General features: G+C 57.5%; 2 protein-coding genes across 4 annotated transcripts; one reads left to right on the top strand and one right to left on the bottom strand.

Moving 5' to 3' along the window:
• Nucleotides 1–1,488: 1,488 nt before the first annotated feature.
• Nucleotides 1,489–3,166, bottom strand: LKAAEAR1 (LKAAEAR motif containing 1). Its single transcript, XM_066386383.1, has 4 exons — nucleotides 3,080–3,166; nucleotides 2,041–2,452; nucleotides 1,657–1,779; nucleotides 1,489–1,567 (listed from the first exon to the last, which is right to left on the bottom strand). The coding sequence occupies exons 2-4, from the start codon at nucleotides 2,443–2,445 to the stop codon at nucleotides 1,508–1,510; spliced, it is 588 nt and encodes a 195-aa protein (XP_066242480.1). The 5' UTR covers nucleotides 2,446–2,452; nucleotides 3,080–3,166; the 3' UTR covers nucleotides 1,489–1,507.
• A 947-nt stretch (nucleotides 3,167–4,113) lies between these two features.
• Nucleotides 4,114–14,373, top strand: OPRL1 (opioid related nociceptin receptor 1). 3 transcript variants are annotated; one of them, XR_010751496.1, is made up of 5 exons: nucleotides 5,847–5,924; nucleotides 6,471–6,726; nucleotides 11,998–12,353; nucleotides 12,426–13,434; nucleotides 13,470–14,373. XR_010751496.1 is itself a non-coding variant. In XM_066384484.1 (4 exons), the coding sequence occupies exons 2-4, from the start codon at nucleotides 6,503–6,505 to the stop codon at nucleotides 12,947–12,949; spliced, it is 1,104 nt and encodes a 367-aa protein (XP_066240581.1). In that variant the 5' UTR covers nucleotides 4,114–4,219; nucleotides 6,471–6,502; the 3' UTR covers nucleotides 12,950–14,373. The 3 variants fall into 3 exon arrangements, 2 of the variants coding, with proteins under 2 accessions (XP_066240581.1, XP_066240580.1); XM_066384484.1 differs by lacking the exon at nucleotides 5,847–5,924 and adding an exon at nucleotides 4,114–4,219 and having other exon boundaries at nucleotides 12,426–14,373; XM_066384483.1 differs by having other exon boundaries at nucleotides 12,426–14,373.
• The last annotated feature ends 9,028 nt before the right edge of the window (nucleotides 14,374–23,401 follow it).

Raw genomic sequence — 23,401 nt, forward strand, 5'->3', positions numbered from 1 at the left:
GCCTAATGCAGAGTGACCCCTCCTTATGGAGTAATCTCTGTGTAGGGGGCATGGTGCTGAGGGAGACCTCTGAGACCTCAAGAAGTGATGAAATATGCTTTTACTAAACAGATGAAATCATCCTAGGCACTCAGTACATCCCCAAGAGACAGAAGGCTGGTGTGCAGACTGCAGGGAGCTTGGCCAGCCGGGCCAGGGCTGGCTGTCATCTAGTGCGTGTCAGGATGCGAGTGGCCACCATTCGACAGAGACTGCCTCTGCATCTCTGTCTCTCTGTCCCTGATCCAAGGCACCTTCTCTCTCTCTCTGTCTCTCTCTCTCCCTCCCTGCCTGAATGCCTCCCTCCCACCAGCACAAACAGGGCTCATCCCACCTTCCTGGAGCTGCCAGATAGCTCCACACACAGTTCTGGGTATGCTCGGGGCCAAAGGCAGCCATAGCCCAGAGAGGGCGAAAGGTCACTGCAGCTGGAGAAGGGCTTGCTGAGGGCACAATAAGGTCCAGGTAGCCCTGCGGCTGTCCCCATCCTGAGCTGGGTCAGGGAGGCACATGGACTGTCACAGAGCAGAATTCCTTGCCAGACCCCAGCTCTAATGTCAGCAGGTCAAGAATGCACCCTTCCAGGATTGTTCTCTGCCTCAGCCCACTTAGCAGAAGCCACTGGCAGGGGTGGGACCTGTCAGTTTCTGCAGCCCCTGCTGCCTGCTGCCTGCTGGTTGGGGCTGGGAGGGGTGACTGAAGGAAGTCCCAGGCTCTGCAAAGAGCAAGAGTATTCTTGAAGGTCTGTCCAGAAACTTGGATGCTCTTCAGAATCCAGAGGTTTTCAGGACATGGGTTTGTCCAAATGGGACAGGGGCAGTTTCCTTCCTCGTGTCCTCGGGTGTATGTGTGTGTGTGTGTGGGGGGGGAGGGGTAAGGGAGATGAAGAGGGGGCAAGAGGAGGCTGTTCAGGATGGAAAAGAGAACCAGGGCAGCAGGGGCCTCCCGGCCAGTGTCTCCCCTTCCCAACCATTGAGTTTTCTGGAGGACCTCGTAGCATGGCTGACTCTCCAGAGGCCAGCTCTGGCTTGTGCAGTCACTTCCCCTGCCCAGGGTGTCCCTTTCTTCTCTGATCCTCTCTGATGGGATGACCTGAAATCTGGGGTCCCACTTGGGCTGCACTTTCTTCCTTACTTCTGGGAATGTGACTGTTGCTAAGCAAGGCTCTTCTTGTCCCTTCTCCTGGTCCTCGTGGACTCATAGGGCAGGAGCTGCTTGTTGGTGGCAGCCTTGGATCTGGGTATTAAGGGTATCCCTGTCCAGTTACTCTGACGCCTGCCTATTTGCATCTTCCTGCTTGGTTGCAGGAGCCCCATGTCTGTGATGTCCGATATGCAAGAGGCTGCATCCATACCCCCCTTCCCTCTTAGGGAGACTTAGAGAGGAGAGCGTCAAGACCAGCAGGTGCTTGCAGAATGAGAATTTTATGTGGGAGAGTGGGGCGTGGTCGTGCACTATGGGGTCGCCATCAATGCAGGAAATTGCTGCCATTGACTTTCTCCTCCAGGATGGCCTCCACGCGCCTCCGCTGTGGGGGTGAGGGGGAGAGGAGCTCAGGCCAGGTTGCAGGGAGGAGAGCGCTCCTCCCCACATGCCCCTACCCGGGCTTTCAGGAACCTCTTGGCGGTCCAGCGGGTCCGGGATCCGCGTGGGCTTCAGCTGCGATGGCAGGAACAGCTCCAGCCGGATGGCGGCACGCGCGGACTTCTGCCGCCGGATGAGAAGCAAGATCTCCTCCGCCTGCGGGTCAGGGTGGGGCGTGCGGTGTTTCTGAGATTACTCGAAGTGCGCTCGGCCTCGCCCTCTCCCGCAGAGCACCGGGCGTGTCGTTCCCGCAGCCCCACCCCCACCCCTGTCCGCCGTCGCGGCTCCGCAGGGAGCCCCAAGCCAGTCCTCACCCCCCCCCCCGCCTTTCCTCAGCAGTCCGGGCCGGTCCGCCCTGCCGGCCTGCGCCCCACTTTCCCGCCTGCCCGCCCGCTGCCTCTGACACCCTGGTCTCACCCGCAGGTGGGTGTAGCGCATCCGCAAGGCGCGGATTCGTCCGCGGGCCTCGGCTGCCTTGAGGGCGCCGAACAGCCCGTCCTGGCGCGCCGCGGGCGGCTGGAGTGACGGCGTCCATGTCCGCGGGTCGGGGATACTGTACCCCAGCTCGACGGACTCGCGCGGGAAGATGGAAGCGCCTGCGCCCACGTCCTCAAGCAAGTCACCGAAGAGCAGGTGGTGGTGACGCTGCTCGGGGCGCATGGACTTGAGCCTCTCTAGCGTTAGGGTCCAGCCTGGCTTGGGGGGCTCTCTCGCGGGCGTCTCCTTGTCGCTCTTCTCACGGGACCCCGAGCCCTGCGCGCCCTTCCCGACTCGCTCCCGCGGGTCTCTGCGCCCGGCTTCCTCTGCCGCCGGCGGGTGCATCCTCGGCCTTGCCAAGGGAAGAGGGCACCCCGTGGTGGGTGCCCGAATGGTGTCCGTCGGCCCCGCCCACCCCTCTGGTCTGGCTTGGCCCCTGTAGTCCCCCCTCGCATGCATCCCTGCAGCCTCCCTACTCAGTCCTGCGATCAGCTAGAACTTTCTGATCCTGTCGAGTTCCAGGAATTCCCTTCCTGCCCACTGAAAATATGCCGAGACTCCTGAGTGGACCTTAGGCCCTCCCTAGGGGTGGAGTCCAGGCGAGACCGCTCTCAGAGGCCTTGGTGGACCCTCTCCTACAACGCTGGGCCCCTCACTGTGCTCCAGTTCCTCGTGTCCGTGGTCCCCGGTTAGTCAGAAAACCCCCATCCCACCGGAACCCCAGAGGAGGGTCAGAGACACATGGATAGCTGTCTTGCTTCAGGTTCGACCCCATCGTCCTAGTCTGTCCCCTGCCGCGTCTAGAGGGAGCAAGGGGGGAGAGCAGGGCCCAGGAAGGAGATAGAAGGGGGGGCGCCCACGGGGGGGGGAAACACCCCAGGGTCCGGACTCAGCCTTGCAGGGCCCCGCCCTTGCCGGGGTCCAGCCCACAGAACCCCAGGTCCAGACCCTGAGCCAGGTCCCGCCCCCCACCCCGTACTTTCTGTCTCCTCGGGTCTGAGCCTCCAACAAAGCCTGTTCTCTCCGGCGCCTGGAGACGCAGTTGCCCCGCAACTTGGAGCCCCGCCCCTTCCCCACTCAGCGTGGGCGGGGCGGCCCTTCGCTTGGGCCGCGGATGGAACCCGGACCCAGGTGCGCGGAAAGCGTCGCCATCCTGGGGGTGAGATCATCGCAGTTGCCCCAGCGGGTCGAAGACCGTGGGGGCGGCGACTGCCAGCTTTTGCAGCCCCGGTGCGCTTTCTCTCCTTTCTGGGAATCCCTAACACACGGTTCCGGAGCCTGGGTGCCCAGCTTCCTCGCTGGGTGGGTCTTTGGAGGCTAGTTTTAAGGGCAGGGGCGCAGCAATGAGACCTTTGTGGTGAAGCCCTTTTCCCTCTGCGTGGCCCACCCCCTACAGCCGCTGGTCTTCCCAGACAGGGGCAAGACCTCATTTCTTCCAGGCCAGAAATGGAGCTTCAGGGGTCTGGCAAGATCAGACCCCGGCTTTGCTGGACCCTGAACCTCTGGGGTTCTGGATTTCTGTAATCTATTTGTGTATTTGTTAATTTCATACTATTTTTATAACCAATTTATGTCTCGGTTTATTCTATAATTTGTTTGTGTGCTCCTCAGTCTATTCTGGAATGTATTAAGTCGTATATTCATGCCACAGTTTTTGTTGGGCCCAAACTGGTGTGTTAGTTCATAGTTGTCCACATTTCGGTGGCTCCCACAGAGCCTAGTCACTCTCCCCATCACTCATGGCTATGTCCTGCAGGCTGTGTGGGCGCTGGAGCCCACGATGTGTCTTTCTGGGAGTTCAGGACTGGAGCCCCTGAGTGGGGGACTGTTCTGGCTTTGGGGTGGGGTCTCAGCTGAGGTTCAGGCCTCTCTGCAAGAGTCTATTGACTGTTCTCATTGATTTTGGAAGCTTGCTCTGGCCGCCTGGTGAGAGGATAAACTATGAGTTTCTGCCCCTGGATTCCTGAGCCTGCAGCCCACCCCCAGGCACCACAGAAGGACTGTCCATCTTCTACCCTCCCACCCCCCTCAGGCCTCTGTACAAAGATTCCCTGGATGGAGGAGGGACTGGAGTGGGCCGTCAGACCTTGGAGAATCTAGCCAGTGGCGGCTGCAGGAGGTAAGCCTCCTGGGCTCCTGTGGTCAGTGGGATCACGCTTTAAGCTTCGCCTGGAGAGGGTGGTACAGTGTGTGTACTCCAGGTGTCTAAGGGCCTTGCTCTGTTTTTTTGTGTCTGCCCGTGTGCCTCACGTGCACTTTGGTGTGGCTTCGCACATGTTTGGTCCATGTGTTTGTGCATCCTTGCGAGCGTCTGCACATTCTTGAGCATGTACCCATGTCTATGTTTTCCCATGTGCCTGTTTGGGCATCTTGGTGTTTGCAGGCATGTGAGCCTATGTATCCCTGTGTGTCCTGAGTGTCCCTGTGGACCTGCCCCATATCCACACCCGTGTCCCTGAGTCGGCTGCCATGAAGATGCAGAGATAGGTCCTCGGGGACAGCTTGGGATGCTGAGTCCTGGGGCATCTGCCTGCTCTGTCCTCTCCTGGCTCGCCAGGTATCCTAGCGACACTAAGCCAGTCACCTAGCAACCAAGTCCCCATCCTTGGAGACAGATGCTTAGAGCGGGGTCTGGGATGTGTGGGCAGAACCTATGCAGGAAGAAGGACCCCATGGGTGGGTGGGGCGGATGACTCAGCTGGGGGGTCCGCCGCGTAGGCATGTGGCCCCATGCTAGAAGGGAACCTCTTCCTGGGTGTTGTTCAGTTGTGTGGTTGCTGAGGGCCCAGGCCGTGAGGGAATGATGCTCAGATATTACTCTGGGACCCACCTCCCACCTGGCACAGACCTCCTGATATGGGCCTGAGTTCAAACCATGGCTCTGCTACTTTGACAGGTAGCTTCACGGCTCTGAGGCTTATTGTTCTCGTCTGCAGAATGGAGCTGCTGATAGCAAGGGCCAGGTGTAATGTGGACGGATGAGGACATGTTTGTGACTGGCTTGGAGCCCAGTAGGAATGTGGGGCACACAGTAGGTACACAGGGCACACCATAGAATCCAGGAATTGAAACCAAGACCCTGATCCACTCAAGGCTAACCAGGCAGGGTCACTGACATGTGTCCATCCGCCTGCCAGCCTGCTGTGGTTCAGCTCCCTTGGGAGCCTGCCTGAGGGGCGCTGTTCTGGGCATGGAGTGCCAAACAAGGCTGGTCTGAGCCTGTCCAAGGCCATCTCTGCATGTGAGACGTGGTCCATGTCTGTGTCCCAGACCTTTGTATGAGTCTCTGTCCTTGTATGTGTGCCTATCCCTGAGTCCCCATGTGTCATTGTATGTCTGTCCCTGAGTCTTTGTGTCTGTTCCCATGTGTTTGTCCCTGAGTCCCCATGTGTTCTTGTGTGTGTCTGTCCATATGTCTGAGTTCCTGTGTACGTCTGTGTTCCTGTGTCTTTGTCCAAGCCTGTCCCTGTTTGAGCTTTGTGCATCTAAGGCTGTCTCTCTCATTCATCTCTAAATGCAAGCCCTGGTCCTTGTATCTGTCCCACTCAGTGTGGGGCCTGGTGACCCCCCCTTCCCTGCCGCCCCCTCCTGCAGCCTGCAGGGCCCCGCCCCCTCCGGAGCTGCAGCCTCCTCCCCTCCCCCAGCTCCGTGCGCCAGGCTGCTGCGTCTGGTCTGGCTTCTACTGAGAAGGAGCAGCTGCCACTGCGTGGCTGCTGCAGCCCCATCCAGACCCAGTGCTGACGCAGGGCGTGGCTTCCTTCCTGCTTTGCTCTCTGCCTGAGGGTTAGGGTCTCCACGGCTCCAGCTCCCAGGGAGTTGCCGAGGTAAGACCTGAGCCCCTGGGTGTCGGGTATAGGGGATGTGGGGGTGACCTGCTACAGCCTGCAGCTCTCGGGGAGAGGCAGGAGGAAGCCGTGCTCAGCTGTCCTGTGTCCTGTACCCCAGGTATTTCTAGGCATGTCTCGGTCCCTTTTGTGCCTGTGTGTGCATGAAGGCAGGTTTGGGCGTCTGTGTGTGTGTGTGCACATGCACACACATGTGTCCCTGTGCCTGTGAGCACACAGACAGTGGCATGTGCATGAGTCCCGGTGGGTGGACACATGTCTGGTTTGTCACTATATCCATACATCCCATGTGGGAGTCTGTAAGCCAAATGAGACTGTCCCCTAGTGTGCTTCATGTCTGCATATCTTCATGTGTCCCTGTGTGTGCACACTTGTATGTCTGTGTTCCAGTGTGTGTGCATGTGCCCCTGGGACTGTGGCTGCCCATGGGGGGTCCACATGCCTGCTGGGCCATGCACACTGTGCTGGAGGCCGTGGCTGGGTGGGTGTCAGGTGCTGTGGTCACGTGTCCCCGTGTCCTCCCAGGTGCTGAGTGGCTCTGCACGCAGGGCAGCAGTATGGAGTGCCTGTTCCCCACCCCGCCCTGGGTGATCTACAGCGGTGACCTGCAGGACAACCTTGTGAGCCCCAACCACAGCTTGCTGCCTCCTGACCTGCTACTCAACGTCAGCCACGGTGCCTTCCTGCCACTCGGGCTCAAGGTCACCATTGTGGGGCTCTACCTGGCTGTGTGCATTGGTGGGCTGCTGGGGAACTGCCTCGTCATGTATGTCATCCTCAGGTAAGCTGGGCCCTGCTGAAGTTCTGACTGGTGAGTCCCACACAGCTACAGAGGGGAAACTGAGGCAAGGGCTGTTCTGGGTGGGCCTGGCAGATGGCTGGTTGTCCTGTCATAGAAAGGGGTCAGTCCTGATGCCCTGGATACTCAGTTCCTCAGGGTAGGGGGAGAAGGAGGGGAGGGGCCAGCTCTGCTCTGAACCAGATGGAGCGTCACCCTGACTCTTGACAGATGACACTCCTGCTCTGAGCTGCAAGCCAGGATCCCAGCCAAGCCACTGCATGAGGGTCTCATGGGTCCTACAGTGACCCTGAAAGGCAGCTCTTGTCAGTCTATTCCAGGGCTCCTGTTCACGGCTGGCATTGGGCTGGTTCCAGCATCAGTGGGTGCTCAGAATGAGAAAGCTTGTGGGGTCTGGAGGGGCGGCCAGGCTGCAGGGTCCCTATATGTTATAGGGATAGTGTGAGGGATAGTGTGGGGACAGCATAGGAACAATGTGAGGGGACAGGGCAGGAGCATGCACAAGAACATGCATGCATGTGCACACATGTATGTGTGAGTGTGTGTACATGTGAACATGGGCATATGTGTGTGAGTGCATGTATATATGAATGTGAAGGGCATGGTATACATCTATATGCACACATAACAGGTGTACACAAATGTGTACATAAATGTAATGTACAGTTGTGCACACCAGCACGCACATGTATGTCAGAGCATGTACATATACATGCAGAGGCACACATGTATGTGAGTAAGCACACAAATGCACTAGTACACAGAAGTGTGTGACTGTGCACATGCCCAGATGTGCATACTTGTGTGCACATGTAACTGGGTGTGTATGTGTGCGAGTATACACACATGTATGTGTGCATGGTGCTATGTTGGTGTGCCTGTTGTGCATGCTCAGATGGGAGTGCGAGGCGCAGCTGCCCTCTCCCCAGTGCTGACCCAGTTCCAAACCTCTCTCTCTTTTTTTTTTACAGGGACAGAGAGAGAGTCAGAGAGAGGGATAGGGCCAGACAGACAGGAACAGAGAGAAATGAGAAGCATCAATCACCAGTTTTTCGTTGCGACACCTTAGTTGTTCATTGATTGCTTTCTCATATGTGCCTTGACCGTGGGCCTTCAGCAGACCGAGTAATCCCTTGCTTGAGCCAGCGACCTTGGGTCCAAGCTGGTGAGCTTTTTGCTCAAGCCAGAGGAACCTGCACTCAAGCTGGCGACCTCGGGGTCTCGAACCCGGGTCCTCCTCATCCCAGTCCAACGCTCTATCCACTGCGCCACTGCCTGGTCAGGCCAAACCTCTCTTTTTAAAATTTACTTTTCTATTTTTTTTTTTTTTTTGTATCTTTCTGAAGCTGGAAATGGGGAGGCAGTCAGACAGACTCCCGCATGTGCCTGACCGGGATCCACCCGGCACACCCACCAGGGGGTGATGCTCTGCCCATCCGGGGTGTCGCTCTGTCGTGACCAGAGCCACTCTAGCGCCTGAGGCAGAGGCCACAGAGCCATCCCCAGCGCCTGGGCCAACTTTGCTCCAATGGAGCCTTGGCTGCAGGAGGGGAAGAGAGAGACAGAGAGGAAGGAGAGGGCGAGGGGTGGAGAAGCAGATGGGCGCTTCTCCTGTGTGCTCTGGCCGGGAATCGAACCCGGGACTTCCGCATGCCAGGCCGATGCTCTACCACTGAGCCAACTGGCCAGGGCCAAAATTTACTTTTCTAGAGCAGTTTCAGGTTTATAGCAAAATTGAGAGGAAGATTTCCTGCACCCCACCCCCCACCTGCACACATGCAGTCTTCCCCATTACCAGCATCTCCACCAGAATGGCACAGTTTTTACAATTAATGAATTCATTTTGATACATCATCACCACCCGGAGTCTGCACTTTTACACTAGGGACACTTGGTGCTGTAGCTCTGTGGGTCTGTACAAATATATAGTGTCATGTGTCCACCATCACAGTGTCACACGGAGTGGTCACATGGAGTGGTCTCACGGCCTTAAAAGTCCTCTGTTCTCTGCCTGCTCGTCCCTCCTCTTCAGCCCCGACCCCTGCAGCTCTGGTCATTGTCTCTGTAGCATTGCCCTTTCCAGAACATCAGGGTTGGAATTATACAGTGTGTAGACTTCCTGCATGGACTTTCACTAAGCACAGTGCATCTAAGTTCCTCCATGTCCTTTCATGGCTGACAGCTCATTTTGTTTTAGTGCTGAATAACATTCCACTGTCTGGATGGACCACAGCTGATTTAGCCATTCACTCACTGAAGGATGTCTTAATTGCTTCAAACTTTGTCAATTCTGAAAAAAACTACTATAAATATCCATGTACAGGTCTCCATGCAGACATAGTTTTCAAATCCTTTGGGTAAGTACCAGGGAGCACCATTGCTGGACCGTAGGAGCCTGTTTAGTTTTGTAAGAAAGCACCGACTGTCTTCCAAAGTGGCCGCCCCATCTGCATTTCCACCAGCATTGACCGAGAGTCCCTGCTGCTCCACGTCCTCGTCAGCACTTGGTGTTGTCAGTGCCCTGGATTTTGGCTGCTCTGATTGGTGTGCAGTGGTGTCTCATTTTTTTGTTTTAATTTGCACTTCCCTGCTGATATAGGATGTGGAACATTTTTTCCTTTGCTTGTTTGCCATCTGTGTATATGGTCTTTGGTGAGGTTCTATTAAGGTATTTAGCCCCCCCCTTTTTTTTTTCTGAAGTGAGAAGTGGGGAGGCAGAGAGACAGACTCCCGCATGTGACTGACCGGGATCTACCTGGCATGCCCACCAGGGGGCGATGCTCTGCCCATCTGGGGTGTTGCTCCGTTGTAATGGGAGCTATTCTAGCCCAGGAGTGGCCAATAGTTTTTGCCCCGGGGCCAGATTAGAAAGAAAACTTATTTCACGGGCCAGATGCAATATTAATATTAAAAAATGTTAAATACAAAAATGATTCGTTTAAGTAAACAAAATTTTTTTAATGTAATTTCTTTATGAATAAATTTAAGTGAGTGAAAAAAATTTTAATATACCATATTATTTAAATAAAGATATAATTACATACCGTATAAATATCCAAACTGTATCGCAATCAATCGAAACAATATTTAATTAGTAGAATGAGCTTGAAGGGGTTATATCGCAAATAAAACAATTATTTCATTTTACAAACAGCCTGGACACGTTTTCAGTTATCAACTGCAGCTATTGTCTGTGATACAGTGCCACTTGATTCAGCACACTTGACCACAAAAATAATGACTTGTTTGACCTTGGGTGTGCACTGGCAAACTCCACCTAAAAGAATGTGGGTTTCACATCGTCACTAAATGTCAAACAGTTCATATTGAGTACAGATGAGTACAAAAGTTGTAAATCTTTATTAATGGAATTTTTTTAAAAAATAAAGAAGTATTGCGAATCCATTCGACCAGTTATTGGAAGCTAACCCTACATTAGTCACACGTGGAATTCTTTTCCGTGTATCACTATCTTCTTAAATATCTCGATTTCCAATAATCAAAGACGCTTCCACTTCTGAGTAGCTGAGATTTTAAAGTAGTGGAGAGTATTAAAAATTTAATCGCGGGTCGCACAAACTCATTACACAGGCCAGATCCAGCCCACGGGCCGTATGTTGACCATGTCTGTTCTTAGCGCCTGAGGCTGAGGCCATGGAGCCGTCCTCAGCGCCTGGGCCAACTTTGCTCCCATGGAGCCTTGGCTGCAGGAAGGGAAGAGAGAGATAGAGAGAAAAGAGAGGGCGAAGGGTGGAGAAGCAGATGGCCGCTTTTCCTGTGTGTCCTGGCTGGGAAGTGAACCCGGGACTTTCACACGCCGGGCTGACGCTATTTAGCCCATTCTCGAACCATTTGTTTGCTTTCTTATTTCTGAGTATTCTTTGTGTTATAGATGACAGTCCTGTGTCATGTGTGCCTTTGGCACATTTTCTCTCTTGTTTGTGGCTGGTCTTCTGGTTCCCTTAACCCTCTTTGTTTACTGGTTCTGTGAACCTGAGTATCCTACAGAGAGTGGGGATCAAAATAGCATTTTTTGGAAACAAATATGATGAAATCCATGTGAAGAGCTGGGCACAGGTGTCTGCCACCATCACTGTCACGGCTCTACCTCCAGCCCCACTGTCACAGCTATTACTTTTTTTTTTCTTTTTAGTGAGAGACACAGAGATGGAGAGAGAGATAGAGAGAGGGACAGATGGGGACAGACAGAAGGGAGAGAGATGAGAAGCATCAGTTTTTCAATGCAGCACCTTAGTTGTTCATTGATTGCTTTCTCATATGGGCCTTGACTGGGGGGCTACAGAAGAGTGAATGACCCCTTGCTCAAGCCAGCAACCTTGGGTTTCAAGCCAGTGACCTTTGGGCTCAAGCCAGTGACCATGGGATCACATTTATGATCCCACACTCAAGCCAGCAATCCTGCGGTAAAGCTGGTGACCTCAGGGTTTCGAACCTGGGTCCTCTGTGTCCCAGGCCAACACTCTATCCACTGTGCCACTGTCTGGTTAGGCACAACTATTACTTCATTCAACAAATATTTCTGGAGCACCCACAGTGCCCCAGCCCTGTGCCAGGTGTTTGGATACAGTCAGACCTCAGTAGCACCATTCTCATCACTGCCACCATGTCCTGTTTCGATGGCTAGACAACAGTGTGGCCCGGGAGGCCTCTGATGTACAGTTAGGGACCTGCAACCTGAACCCAGGGACAGCATTTTTGTCCATGAAGGGTGCTGGGGGAGACTTGAAGGGAGGAGGCCCGGCACTTTTTCTCACGGTTCCCACCCTTCACTCCATGCGGAGTCAGCTGTGTGCTCTTACTCCTCACACCAGCTTTTCCAAAGCAAACCTGTTGTTAGGTGTGGAACCCTCTTATGTGGGCTGGACATGCTTGAAGCTTGTTAAAATGTTTGCCCCTGGGCTCAGTGCCCAGGAGCCTGCATGTTGTTTTTTAAATTTAAATTTTATTTTTAAAAATATTTCTTGATTTTTAGAAAGAGAGAGAGAAACATGGATTTGTTGTTCTACTTACTTATGCATTCCTTGGTTGACTCATGTGTGCCCTGGGTGGGGTCTGAACCCGCAGCCATGGCGTATCGGGATAACGCGCCAGCCAGCTGAGCTACGCGGACAGGGCAGGGGCCCGCGTCTTGAGAAGGGTCTCGGGGTGAGTGCCCCTTGTGACGGCTTTGCTCCCAGGTTCAGCCAGTGGCCGAATGAAGCTGTCCTTGTCCCCTCCTTGTGCTCCCTGCAGACACACCAAGATGAAGACAGCGACCAACATTTACATCTTTAACCTGGCCCTGGCAGACACCCTGGTGCTGCTGACACTGCCCTTCCAGGGCACAGATGTCCTCCTGGGTTTCTGGCCGTTCGGGAATGCCCTGTGCAAGATAGTCATTGCCATCGACTACTACAACATGTTTACCAGCACCTTCACACTGACCGCCATGAGCGTGGACCGCTACGTGGCCATCTGCCACCCCATCCGCGCCCTCGATGTCCGGACGTCCAGCAAGGCCCAGGCGGTCAATGTGGCCATTTGGGCCCTGGCATCTGTCGTTGGCATCCCTGTGGCCATCATGGGCTCAGCTCAGGTCGAGGATGAAGGTCAGTTGGGTGGCTCTTCCTCCCCGGGGCCATGCTCCCTGGTCCTCCCTGACCCTGTTTCTCTCCTCGCAGAGATCGAGTGTCTGGTGGAGATCCCCACCCCGCAGGACTACTGGGGCCCGCTGTTTGCGGTCTGCATCTTCCTCTTCTCCTTCATCATCCCCGTGCTCATCATCTCCGTCTGCTACAGCCTCATGATCCGGCGGCTGCGCGGCGTCCGCCTGCTTTCGGGCTCCCGGGAGAAGGACCGGAACCTGCGGCGAATCACGCGGCTGGTGCTGGTGGTGGTGACTGTGTTCGTGGGCTGCTGGACACCTGTCCAGGTCTTCGTACTGGTCCAAGGGCTGGGGGTCCAGCCGGGCAGCGAGACGGCCGTGGCCATCCTGCGTTTCTGCACAGCCCTCGGCTACGTCAACAGCTGCCTCAACCCCATTCTCTACGCCTTCCTGGACGAGAACTTCAAGGCCTGCTTCCGCAAGTTCTGCTGTGCGTCCGCCCTGCGCCGGGAGGGGCCCGTGTCCGACCGCGTGCGCAGCATTGCCAAGGATGTGGCCCTCGCCTGCAAGACCTCTGAGACGGTTCCGCGGCCTGCATGACTAGGCGTGGACCTGCCCATGGTGCCCGTCAGCCCACAGAGCCCATCGACCCCGAACACGGAGCTCACCCAGGTCACCGCTCTCTAGGCTGACGCCCACCCGGGGTCCTGTACTTCACCGCCCCTGGGGCTTCCCCGTGGCCTGGTGATACCATGGGCAGGTCAGAGCATTAGGGCTGCTGTGGCCCTGGTTATACTAACCCTGTCCTTCAGGTGCAGGGTGAGGGGGCAGGGTGGGCAGGAACTCACCAGTGAGTGCGCCTGGCCAGGGCTTATGCCCAAGTACCCACGACTCATGGGGCTCTGTGGCCTCTCCTCTGCTGCCCCCGGCGTGCTCTGGGCGGGCACACACGGGAGGTGGAACAGCAGTGTGTACAGCCCTGTGTCCTCTGTGCTGTGTGCATGGAACCCCTTGTGTCTCCTTGGGACAGTGGGCTCGCCCTGAGCTGGGAGCTGCTGACAGGGACCTGCCTGAGCCTCACACAGGTGCCCCTCGTTGTTCCCACCCTGCTTCCCTTCAGATGCCCCTTGGGGAGCCTTTCCCTCCAGCAGCGCAGGCATCCGTGCGCATGTGCAGAGCTGGCTTGGGGTGGGGGCGGCAGGACCCCACAGGCTGCTCTATCTGTCATGTCCTTCGTGAAGCTACCCTGGATCTTGGGGGTCCCTGTGCTCTTGTGGGGCTGTCTCTTTCAGTCTCTCCTTTCCTTGACATTCGAGGTCAGCGACTGTGCTGCTGGCAGGACCCTGTGTCCTGTCTGGGTCTTGGTGGCCTTGAGACGGGACAGTTGGGACAGGTGTTGCTCGACACCTGCAGTGACTGACTGACGGCTTCATTCCCAAGCCTCCAGGTGTCTGTGGGGAGAGGCCTGAACATCCAGAGGACATTTCACCTTTGGAGCTGGCGTGAGGGGCTTGGCAGGGCCCGTGCGAATGAAACTGTCAGGACTGTCTGAGTTGTGGGGTACTGGGGGGTGTCTCCCTGCTGTGGTCACCGTAGAACTGCGCCTCCCCACCCCCAAGTCTGCAGATGGAAGCTGTCACTTGGTGACTGCAAATAATCTTCCTGCCACGTGGAGAAGACTCCATTCGGCCTCCACCTGTGAGCTGAGCTGCAGCCCTCAGCTGGGTGACCTGAGGCTCCCGGGAAGAACAGAAAATGCCAACTCTGGCTGGCTTCAGCTTTGGGAGCCGGCTCTGTGGGGTTGATCCCGGGGAGCTCTGAGGACCCGAACCTCCCGTGGCTGTGCGCTTTCTTGCCAAGACTGAGATTTGTGAATCTGTGCTTGTGCCATATGTATCTCCATGTAGTTATGCACGTGACACGTGCAATTTCCCCTGCATGCAACCAGCCTGAACCTGCCTCTAGGGCTCAGGAAAGAGACTAGAAATAAACTCCTGCCTGTGGACCAGGCCACTCTCCTCACAGCAGGTGTTTCTGACTTCTGCTGGGTGGGGCAGTCAGGGGTGACTTCTCTGGAATTAGCACGGGTGGGCTTCCCACCTGCTCTGTGCTCCGCCCTGGCCAGGGCTCTGTCCTTAGTGGAAAGTCCCCTCTCCTTCCGGGCTCCAGCTTTGGTAAAGGGGTGCGACTCATTCATTTGTTGGGGGGCTGTTACCGTTTCTCTCTTTTGTTGAATTTTTTTTGGTGACACTGTTAACAAAGTTATACAAGTTTCCCAGCGCACCTCTGTACACCATGCTGTGTTCACTCACCACCCGGTTCTTGTATTCTTGTATTCCGCGAACACCTCTCTCTCCGGCAGCGGCAGAGGCTCCCTGTGCTCCTCCCACATGGGCGTGGCTTTCTTCACCTTCACCTTAGTCTCAGCGAACCCACACCTTACCCACCCTCCTTCCTTGAGCAGGTCCAAAGGGAGTTTGGGTGAAAGATGAACAGAGAGCCTCCTGTGGTGGACCTGAGGTGCAGTTGCCTCTTGGTTCTGTGTGGGCTGTGTTCTGCCCCGGTTAACCCTCAGGGCAGATGACCCAAGCCAGAGGGGCTTCCGAGGGGATGGCCCGGGCGACCTTGGACTGAGGTGCTTGGTCATAGGCAGACCGGCCAAGACAAGGCTTTATACAGGTTTTAGTGTCGGGCACTTTGCTATCAAAACAAAAATTGAGCATCCAGGGCAAGCTTGGGAGGAATGGGCCACATAGCAGCCATTACCATGGAGGGCACTCAGGATGTGGTGTGGTCCTGGCGTTGGTGGCTTCTGGAGGCTGACCTTCCAACCGCACAGGTGGCCCCCAGCTGCCTTCTGCACTGACCAGCCAGGAGTGGGCAGGTTGCACTGGGGCCAGGCAAGGGTGAGGGGCGGGTAGTGGCCAGGGGGACCTTGGAAGCAGGCCATTGCCCCCCAGCTCTTCAAGGCTGAGCCCTGTCTCTGTCCCGGCCTCCACTCCCCCCTCCGTCTCTGCTTCCCCAGGTCCCACCCCGACACCACCCCACCCCTGTGGCCCCCTTTCCCTCCCACATTTGCCCCGCCCCAGGACCCCTCCCTTCCTGTGCTGTGAGCACCGGCTGCTGGGCTTGGCCAGGTGTTGCTGCTTTTTGGAGCCTTGATTTCTCACCTGAGCAAAAAGATGGCTGAACTTTCCTTATAGGATTGTGGAGGAAGATCCAGGCTGTGGGGAATGTCCAGACGTGGGAAAGGGTAAGTGTCCGGTCAGACCTCAGTGAAGCTGTGGGTCCCCCAGGGCTTCTGTGACCTTCAGGACGCCCCACCAGGGGTCCAGGGTCTGCGCAATAGCAGTGGTATTTGGGGACCAGAAGGGGAGGGTCCACTTCTCCCTGGGACCAAGAGCCCAGAGCATGGGGACATTCCCTGTTCGTGCCTCTACCCATCGTGGGAGGTCACGTGGAGGGTGGGAGATGACACAGTCCCTGGGGGAACAGTCCCAGACCAGCGCCTCCCTTGGGCAGGATCCCGGAGGGGTTTCCCTCTCCCCTGCATCTCAGCTGGCCCATGGCTCCCTGGTCCTTGGGCTCTCATGCACCCTGCACGGGAACCCTCCCTCCTCTTGGCAGTGGGGCTGGGGTGGGGGTCGTGGACGCTCGGCTGTGGCTGATCTGGCCTGGTCCCCGTCACGGTGTTTCCAGGGGAAGACTTGTCACTCCGCTTGTGAAGCGGTGGATGGGGTCAGGAGTCACCAAGGGATGAAAGGCCTGGGGTCGTCTGAGGAGGCGTGGTGGCACCTGCCCTTCTGGGGACATTTCTGCTAGGGCCAGAGTGCAGAGTGGGGCTTCGCGTGGAGCCTGCCCCTGCGTCCCTGCTCCTCCCTGGCTCGTTGTGGCCTCCCACCTGCCCTGTCCTTCACACCTCATGCCTGCTGTCGCCCAGGTGGGGTGTGACGTCTCAGGAACTCTCCTCGAGGAGCTGGCAGGACACAGGATGTGGCAATGACCTCAGAGCTGTGATTGCGGCACGTGAGGGAGCAGGCAGCGGTGTGGGTGTCGGTGGTGGGTTAAAGCGTCCACAGCCTGCGTGTGGGCGGGGCTGAGAGAAGGTGGCTGCGCTGGGCCCGCCCTGGCTGGCCCTGGGGACCTGCACCTGATGGCAGACGCGCAGCCCTGCCCTGCGGAGGGTCCACATGCGGATAAGCTGCGCCTGCTGCCCACAGCTCTGTGAGGGAGGCCAGCCTGGAGCCGCGGTTCTGAGCCAGGACCCCAACGCTGCTCTGACTCCTGGCCCACAGGCACCCCTCGAAGGCTGTGCAGTTGCTGGGCCCCCTGGCCACAGTGAAGTGAGTCTCAGAACAGAGCAAGGCACCCAGGTTCTGGTGTCCCCAGGATGAAAGCTGTCCACACCGGAGTCCATTCAGTGTGCACTAGCGTCTGGGAACAGTACATCCCTTAATTACAAAATACTTCGGTGTTGGAAATGCTGACCATCGTCTGAGCCTTCCGTGAGTCGCCATCTTCCTGGTGCTGGAGGGCCTCGGCTGGATGTGGCCGGAAACGTGGGGTCTGAGGTGCAAGGAAGCTGACCTGCCTGCGACCCCGGGGAAGGCTGTTTACAGCAATACGCACTGTGGTCGTTGGTGGCCAGCAGCTCCCCGAGGGGCCAGTCCTGCAGCAGGTGCTGGGTGACTCCGAAGAGGTCATCGGCATTGCCAGGTTCAGGACAAACATGTCGGTCGGTCACCATCTTCACCCTGGCTCTCGTCAGGATCACAGAGATGATCCCCACGGTGCCAACCATGGAGCACAAGCCGGGCAGGAGCACGTGGAGAGTGACGTTCTGTGCAGTGCCCTGGTCCCAAGAGAGGCCGGAGCCCGTTGGGGCTGGGAAAGGGGGTCCTCTGCTGTGCAGGGCCCGCTGCTGGGTGGTTGCACCATGAGGTAGGACCGGTTTGTGCTCTGAGCCAGTGGGAGGAGCCTCGGAGTTGGGGGTCTGGGCAGGGGCCTCCATGGGCTGGATTCTGAGGAAGAAACAACCAGGAATGTTGGGATCTGGCTGCTGGCTTAGAACAGCAGCTTCCTCAAGCTCTCTGGCAGAAGTTGTGGCCACTTTGCCAGAGTTAAGGGCTCACGGTCCCTCTCCATCCACCCCTGTCCAGTGGCCAGAGGGAGCCCGGTGGGTTGCCCTGTGGCTTCCTCCTGGGTGGCACTTTGAACTGGAACTGGTTAGTTTTCTTCCTCAACCCCCATCCTCCTGCACAGGGCAGCTGCTGACCACCCTTCTGGGAAGGGAGGACTTGGCTCTGCCCACCCCGGCACCTGCCCCAGCCACTAGGATGCATAATCTAGGCAGAATCAAGCCGGTCTCTTCACTAACACACCTCCTGGGCAAAACCCTGCCTCCTTCGAGTCCAGGTGCCCTGGAGCAGTGCCCTGCAAGTGCCTGCACACCCTGGCGCAGCCACTGACCTGTCCCATGACATGTGGCCAGCAGCTGGTTGGCCTTGGTGGAGATGTGCTGGTGGCTACATCAGGCAGAGAGTGGCAGGGGCGTAGGAGGGAGGGGCAGAGCCCGCCAGGAGGCACCTGTCAAGGTTCTACTGTACTCTTGAGCACCTGGGGAGCTTCTGGACGGCCGGGCCAGCAGGGTCTTCAGCCGTGGTGCTACCAAGGGCCGGAGGAGGGAGGAGCCAGGCCCTGCTCTGGGAGGAAGGGGGTGGAGCTAAGGCGGTGCCTGCAGTCGTTCCCAGGGTTGCCTGGTGCTGTCACCTGACCAGACTCTCCAGTGGGCGGTGCTGGGGCCTCTGCATGTGCGTGGGGAGGGCACACAGGAGGGGCCTCTGTGAGTGCCCAGCTCTGCGGCTGCACAGAGCTATCTGTGTTTCTGTGGGTCTCTGTGCACGTGGGTGTCTCTGTGGATCCTGTGCTGACCTTGTGCGTGTGAGTGGGCACGCACCAGTGTCTGTCTGCATGGGCTCTTCTGTGGTGGACTCCGCCCCTGTGTCTGAGGGGTCCGTGTTGGTCCCTGGCTGGATGAGGGAGTTTGAGGGGGGTCTGTATGTTTTTATGTGGAAGCAGAACTTGTTGCTCAGACGACTCGACTTCTAAAAGAGGAACACGTACGTGTGCAAAAATCACGCAGCAGTGCGAGGCTGCAGGCAGAGAGGTGTCATGCTCTCCCCGGCTCCTGGTCCTGTCCTGAGCTGCCCGGTCACCAGCCACTCTCAGAGGACTCTGTGCAGGTGGCGAGGCCACATGCCGCTCTGTGCTGAACACCACCCCTCCATCCTTCCTGTTTCCACACTTTTGCGGATGGGAGGCACCCTGAGTTCCTTAGTCCCTTTTCGGGCAGCTGGGCTGCTCCTGCCTGTGCCTTTCCCGGGCACGCTGCAGCTCCTGATGTGCCGGCACCATTTCTGGGCCATCCCTCAGCATGAACCCGTGAGTCTGTGTCTCCAGTCCAGGGGGACGTGGCTGCTCACCGCCCGCAAGGTTTCGGGGCTGTCACTCCACCTTTCCTCACTAGAGTTGCAGACCCTGTGTCCCTGTGTCCTGGGTCAGGACAGAAGCCTGCCAGTTACCTGAGCATGCTGAAGTCATCTGGTGTGAGGCTATGTCCAGGCACCAACCTCCCCTCCTGCAGACCCAGCGGTTGGCATGGAAGGTGAGGGCCCTGCTGGCTCAGGGAGGCCTGAGGGCTGCAGGCATCGGCCAGGGGCTCTAGCTGCCCTGTCCCCTGAAGCCCCGAGGACCCTGTGTCCCCAGAGCGTTCTCCACTCACTCCCTGTCGTATCACTCCCACAGGTGCTGGGCTGCGGAGTGAACGGGTGACCACACACTGGGTGCCAGAACTCCTGTCACTCAGCTGCTGTCCCGGGGCTGAGGCAGGGGTGACCACTCTGGTTGTGGGCCTCCTGGGGAGGGGTGTAGGGGTCCCCATCCCCTGTGAATCTTGGGAAGGACCCAGAACGCTGTTTGCCCACTGGCCAGCATGTTCAACTGGTGCCCCATCCTGCTCTGAGCACCAGGCCTGTGGTGAGGGTCCTTCACAGCAGGCTCTGCCCACAATGGGACCGTTGTGTCCTGCCTGTTCTTTGTCCCAGCCTGGCAGGACACTGAGTACCACCCCAAACTTTGTCTGGAGTTAGGGGGTAGCTGGTGCCAGAAATGCCAGAGCTCCCTGGAGGGTTTCCCAATCCAGCCCCCCTTCCTATGAGGCAAACCATGAGCCTGGGGTCCCCCTTCACCCCCCTTGTGTCTGCCTTCACCAGGGGCACTGCCCACACCTCCACTGTGGTCTCTGTGGCAGAACCCTGGCAGCCTGGAGTCTGTAGGGCCTGAAGCCAGAAGAGGACCCAGGTGCATGTGCCCGAGGCGGAGGCAGATCTCGATGGAGGGGCCCAGGGAGGGGGCCTCCTGACCTCAGAGCCTGCGCAGGCCTCATCCTCTGCATAGGACGGGTGTGCATCTGTGTGAGCCAGTGACTGTGCCAAAGGAAGTGGCGCCCAGCTTTGAACCCTGCTGTGCCCTGGGCCTCCTACTGGGGAGCAGCACTGGAGCTGGCTTCACCCCTTGGCTCAGCGCACCCCCGCTGGCCCGTGTGACACACAGTGGTGCTGTCCACTGCTCCAGGCCCGGGCTCAGAGCTGGGGGCCAGACTGGGACCTGGTGGGCTGGGGTGTCTGTCCAGGGCTCACGGGATGGGTGCTTTTGCTACCAGCTGGCAGACGTCAGGAGAGGGGGCGGAGGCTGGGGCGGGGTGGGCTCTGCTTCTGGTGCTTGGGGTGCCCCGTCTGAGGGACTGAGTGAGAGGAGAAGTGTGATGACTTGGGTGTGGAAACCACTTGTCCTGACCCCTTTTGTCATGTGTCCTGTGAGAAACCATCTCTCCTTCTCTTCCTGAGCTTCCATGGAGCCCCGGGCTGGGTTCTGGGACCATCCTATCCCTCTGCCCTATGCTCAGCAGAGGACTTAGGAATGGAGGGAGGGGCTGTGGACGCAGGTGGAAGGAGCTTTCAGCAGGTTTCAAAGTCTTTGGGTTGCCATAGCAACACAGGCCTCCAACGCAGATGAGGGTGTGGTGTCTTTTCCTGAGCTGGGTGTCTGTGGAAGCCACAGGGCAACTTGGGGCTGGTGCTCATGCAGGTGAGGTGTGTGTCCTGGTCAGGGCTCACACTGCCTTGTCTGGGACATCAGTCCCCATCAAGGTCCAAAATGTGGGTCTTTGTGGTGCAGGGCAGGTCAGCCTCATGCTGACCTTGTTGTCCTGGCTTACTGGTAGGTCCTGCAGAGCCTTGGGAACAGTCCTGGGGCCCCATCGCCACCATTTTTCTGGTGCCAGGGGAAGGACTGAGTTTTGGATTTAGATTGGGTACTATCTCCTCCCTCCCCCCATTTTGGCCTCTATCTGCTATCAAGCTGTGACATCAATTGGGGACAGAGAGGTGAGCTGGCAGCTTGGGACATCACCTGCACCATGAGCTCCTTTGTGCTAATGCAAAGTTGATACCATGTGTGAAGAGGTCAGGTGCCAGGCAGGGCGAGGCCATCTTGGGAAGGGCTGACATAGTCCGGTCAGTTTGGGAGGCCCCTAAGAGATATCAAGATCAGCAGGAGCTGTGGGATACCAGGAGGCCAGCCACAGACCTGAGGTGTGGGATTGCTGCAGAGGGTCAGCACCTCGAAGCCCCACTCCACTCTTCCAGGAGGCCCTCTTGGATTACCTCTGTCCAAGCACAGGAAGGGCAGCCATTTCCCCAGGGCTGGGGTAGATAGCAGGGTCCCCTCCACCCTCCTATCTGGGCCAGTCTGCACAATGCAGCCCAATCCTAACCCCCAGCAGCCAGTTCTGAGCACTGCTGCAGAGGGTCCAGGACAGTTGTCACAGTGGGTGACTGGTGGGGGCCTGGTCTGTGACCCCAGCCCAGGTTCCTCAAGCACCTTTCCTGAAAACCTAGACACACCCACAGGGGACCCCAGTAGTGGAATCCTAGGCTTGGTGGTTTACCTGCCCCCTAGGAGGTCTGTTGTGGATTTGATGTTCAACACGCTGAGGTTTGTATGTGACAGGCTGACTTGGACAAGGGTCAGGGTGGGCTTCCCATAGAGGTGGCCTCTGAACTGTTCTCCTGGGGCGAGTTGGGTTTGGAAATGGGGAGACACATGGGAGGCGTGAGGACCACAGTGGGAGGGGACCCGGGGACACTGGGGCTCTGTCTGTGTGCAGAGCGTGGGGTGCTGGGTGCTGGTGGCGCAGAGCCCTTTGGGCAGAGGAATGATGGACACGTTTGTGCAGCTGCTGAATGGGAGGTGGACAGAGACATTGAGGCTGCAGCAGGTGGCCAGTGACGACTGGAGCCAGAGGAACCCCAGCCTGGTGTGAGAGGGCACTGGCAGGGGACATGGGGGACAGCCTGATCGTGAGGGTGGCTGGATGGTAATTATGGACGCCAGCACCCTTAGGGTGGAAAGGTGGTGAGGCTGGGGTCGCGAGACCTGGGCTGGATCTCAGTCGCCGGTTAACGTGAGGGAGGGGTCTGTGGGGAGGGGCTTCAGGGTCTCAAGGGCCTCAAACTGACCTGGGCCCCTGGGGAGGCCTCAGGTCGTCTTCCTGCCCAGCTGGGCAGGGGCAGTGTGGTGGTCAAATCCCACATCCTGGAAGAGCAGAGGAGCGGGTCCAGGGGTCTTTTGAGGGTGGAGACGTGCCAGGTGTGGAAGGGTTAGCATGTTTGTCCTGGACGGTTGATACCATCATTCAGTCCACACGCAGCAGGGGCGTAGCTTCTGGGGCTCCTGGTCCAGGTGTGCACCTGTACACACTTGTGTTTGTAGACGATGACAGGGTGGATGTACCCGGGATGGAGGCCCGCAGTGTAGACTCACAGTGAGGGTGCAGGGAGGGCCCTCTGCTCTCAGAGTGGACGGCTAGGCCATCTGGTCACCTTGTCTGCACAGCAGTGCTCCAAGGTGTCTGGCCAGGCCAGAGCTCTGGGCAGTGAGGACCTGTGTGCCAGGAGGGGGTGCCCTGCTGGGGGCTCATCCTCTCCAGCAGGGCCTGCTCTGGCTCCTCTCTCACCCTGTGGGGACCCTCCTCATGTGTCTCTGTCCTGGTGGGATCCTGGGGGCCAGAGGGGGTGTCAGGACACGTTTTCCCTGGGGTCTTGGTCCGCAGCCACATTGGAAGGAGCCTGAGCACTTGCTCCTGTGTCGTCTGGGGGTCCTGTTCACCCTCAGACCCTCTGGCTGTGCAAGCAGGTCGAGGGGGAGCGACTCCGGGGTCGGTCTCTCTGCTCCTGAGTGAAGCACGTAGGCACGTGACACATTCAGTACAAGTGTATGTCCCGCAGACACTCACAGGGAGCCCCAGATCATGTGAAACAGGGCCATGGAGCGACCACCGGGTTTTATCAGGGTCCCCCAGACTGTGTCTCTTCCCTCGTCCGCCAGAGGGTGGCAGCGTCTCCTCACGTTTGCCCACTGGGACAGCTTCTTAGGGGTCTCTCTGTGGGGTGCTGGCAGATGCCCCCTGTGGGTGGGGCTGACATGGAAGGAAGTGGCAACTTGTCACTCCGACCTGTGACCCCCAGCAATGCAGAAATTCCTGGGGGTTCCCTCCCCATGCCCAAGGTTGGAGCCTCTGGGACTGACCACGGAAGCTGGAATTCAAACATGCACACTTAAATATTTTAACATACTTTGTTTTTCTTTTGTGGGGGCTTGAGGAATAGGGCATACATGCAGAGCAGAGTCAAAATAAAAGGAAGGGACCCACTGAAAAGGAAAGGTCTGTCCCTGCTCTTCTGCTGTTGTCCACCATTTGCCTCCTGGGGGCCCTCCCGGGGGTTGTGCACAGGGTTGGCCATCTCTCCATTGAGCTCACGCTCCTGTCGATGGACAGGCAGGTTGTCTCCAACCTTTTTGCATGGACAGTAGTGTTAGTGATGTCCCTGATGTGCTGTTACAGTTGTCCCTTAGAGCTCACCCCATACTCACCCCACGTGGGTGGAGTGTCATGTCCCTACACCCTCCCAAAGTGTCTGTGTTAGAAAACCT

This window comes from Saccopteryx leptura, chromosome 5 (assembly GCF_036850995.1).
Source record: "Saccopteryx leptura isolate mSacLep1 chromosome 5, mSacLep1_pri_phased_curated, whole genome shotgun sequence".
In the NCBI taxonomy this organism is placed as follows: Eukaryota; Metazoa; Chordata; class Mammalia; order Chiroptera; family Emballonuridae; genus Saccopteryx; species Saccopteryx leptura.

What these genes read in the sequence shown, in the direction of transcription:
- LKAAEAR1 (XM_066386383.1), bottom strand. Translation starts at nt 2,445, where the DNA reads ATGCACCCGCCGGCGGCAGAGGAAGCCGGGCGCAGAGACCCGCGGGAG. An exon ending in TGCGCTACACCCACCTGCGG is followed by an intron (nt 1,780 to 2,040) that starts GTGAGACCAGGG and finishes CCTGACCCGCAG; the next exon opens with GCGGAGGAGATCTTGCTTCT. An exon ending in ACCCGCTGGACCGCCAAGAG is followed by an intron (nt 1,568 to 1,656) that starts GTTCCTGAAAGC and finishes TCACCCCCACAG; the next exon opens with CGGAGGCGCGTGGAGGCCAT.
- OPRL1 (XM_066384484.1), top strand. Translation starts at nt 6,503, where the DNA reads ATGGAGTGCCTGTTCCCCACCCCGCCCTGGGTGATCTACAGCGGTGAC. An exon ending in GTCATGTATGTCATCCTCAG is followed by an intron (nt 6,727 to 11,997) that starts GTAAGCTGGGCC and finishes TGCTCCCTGCAG; the next exon opens with ACACACCAAGATGAAGACAG. An exon ending in AGCTCAGGTCGAGGATGAAG is followed by an intron (nt 12,354 to 12,425) that starts GTCAGTTGGGTG and finishes CTCTCCTCGCAG; the next exon opens with AGATCGAGTGTCTGGTGGAG.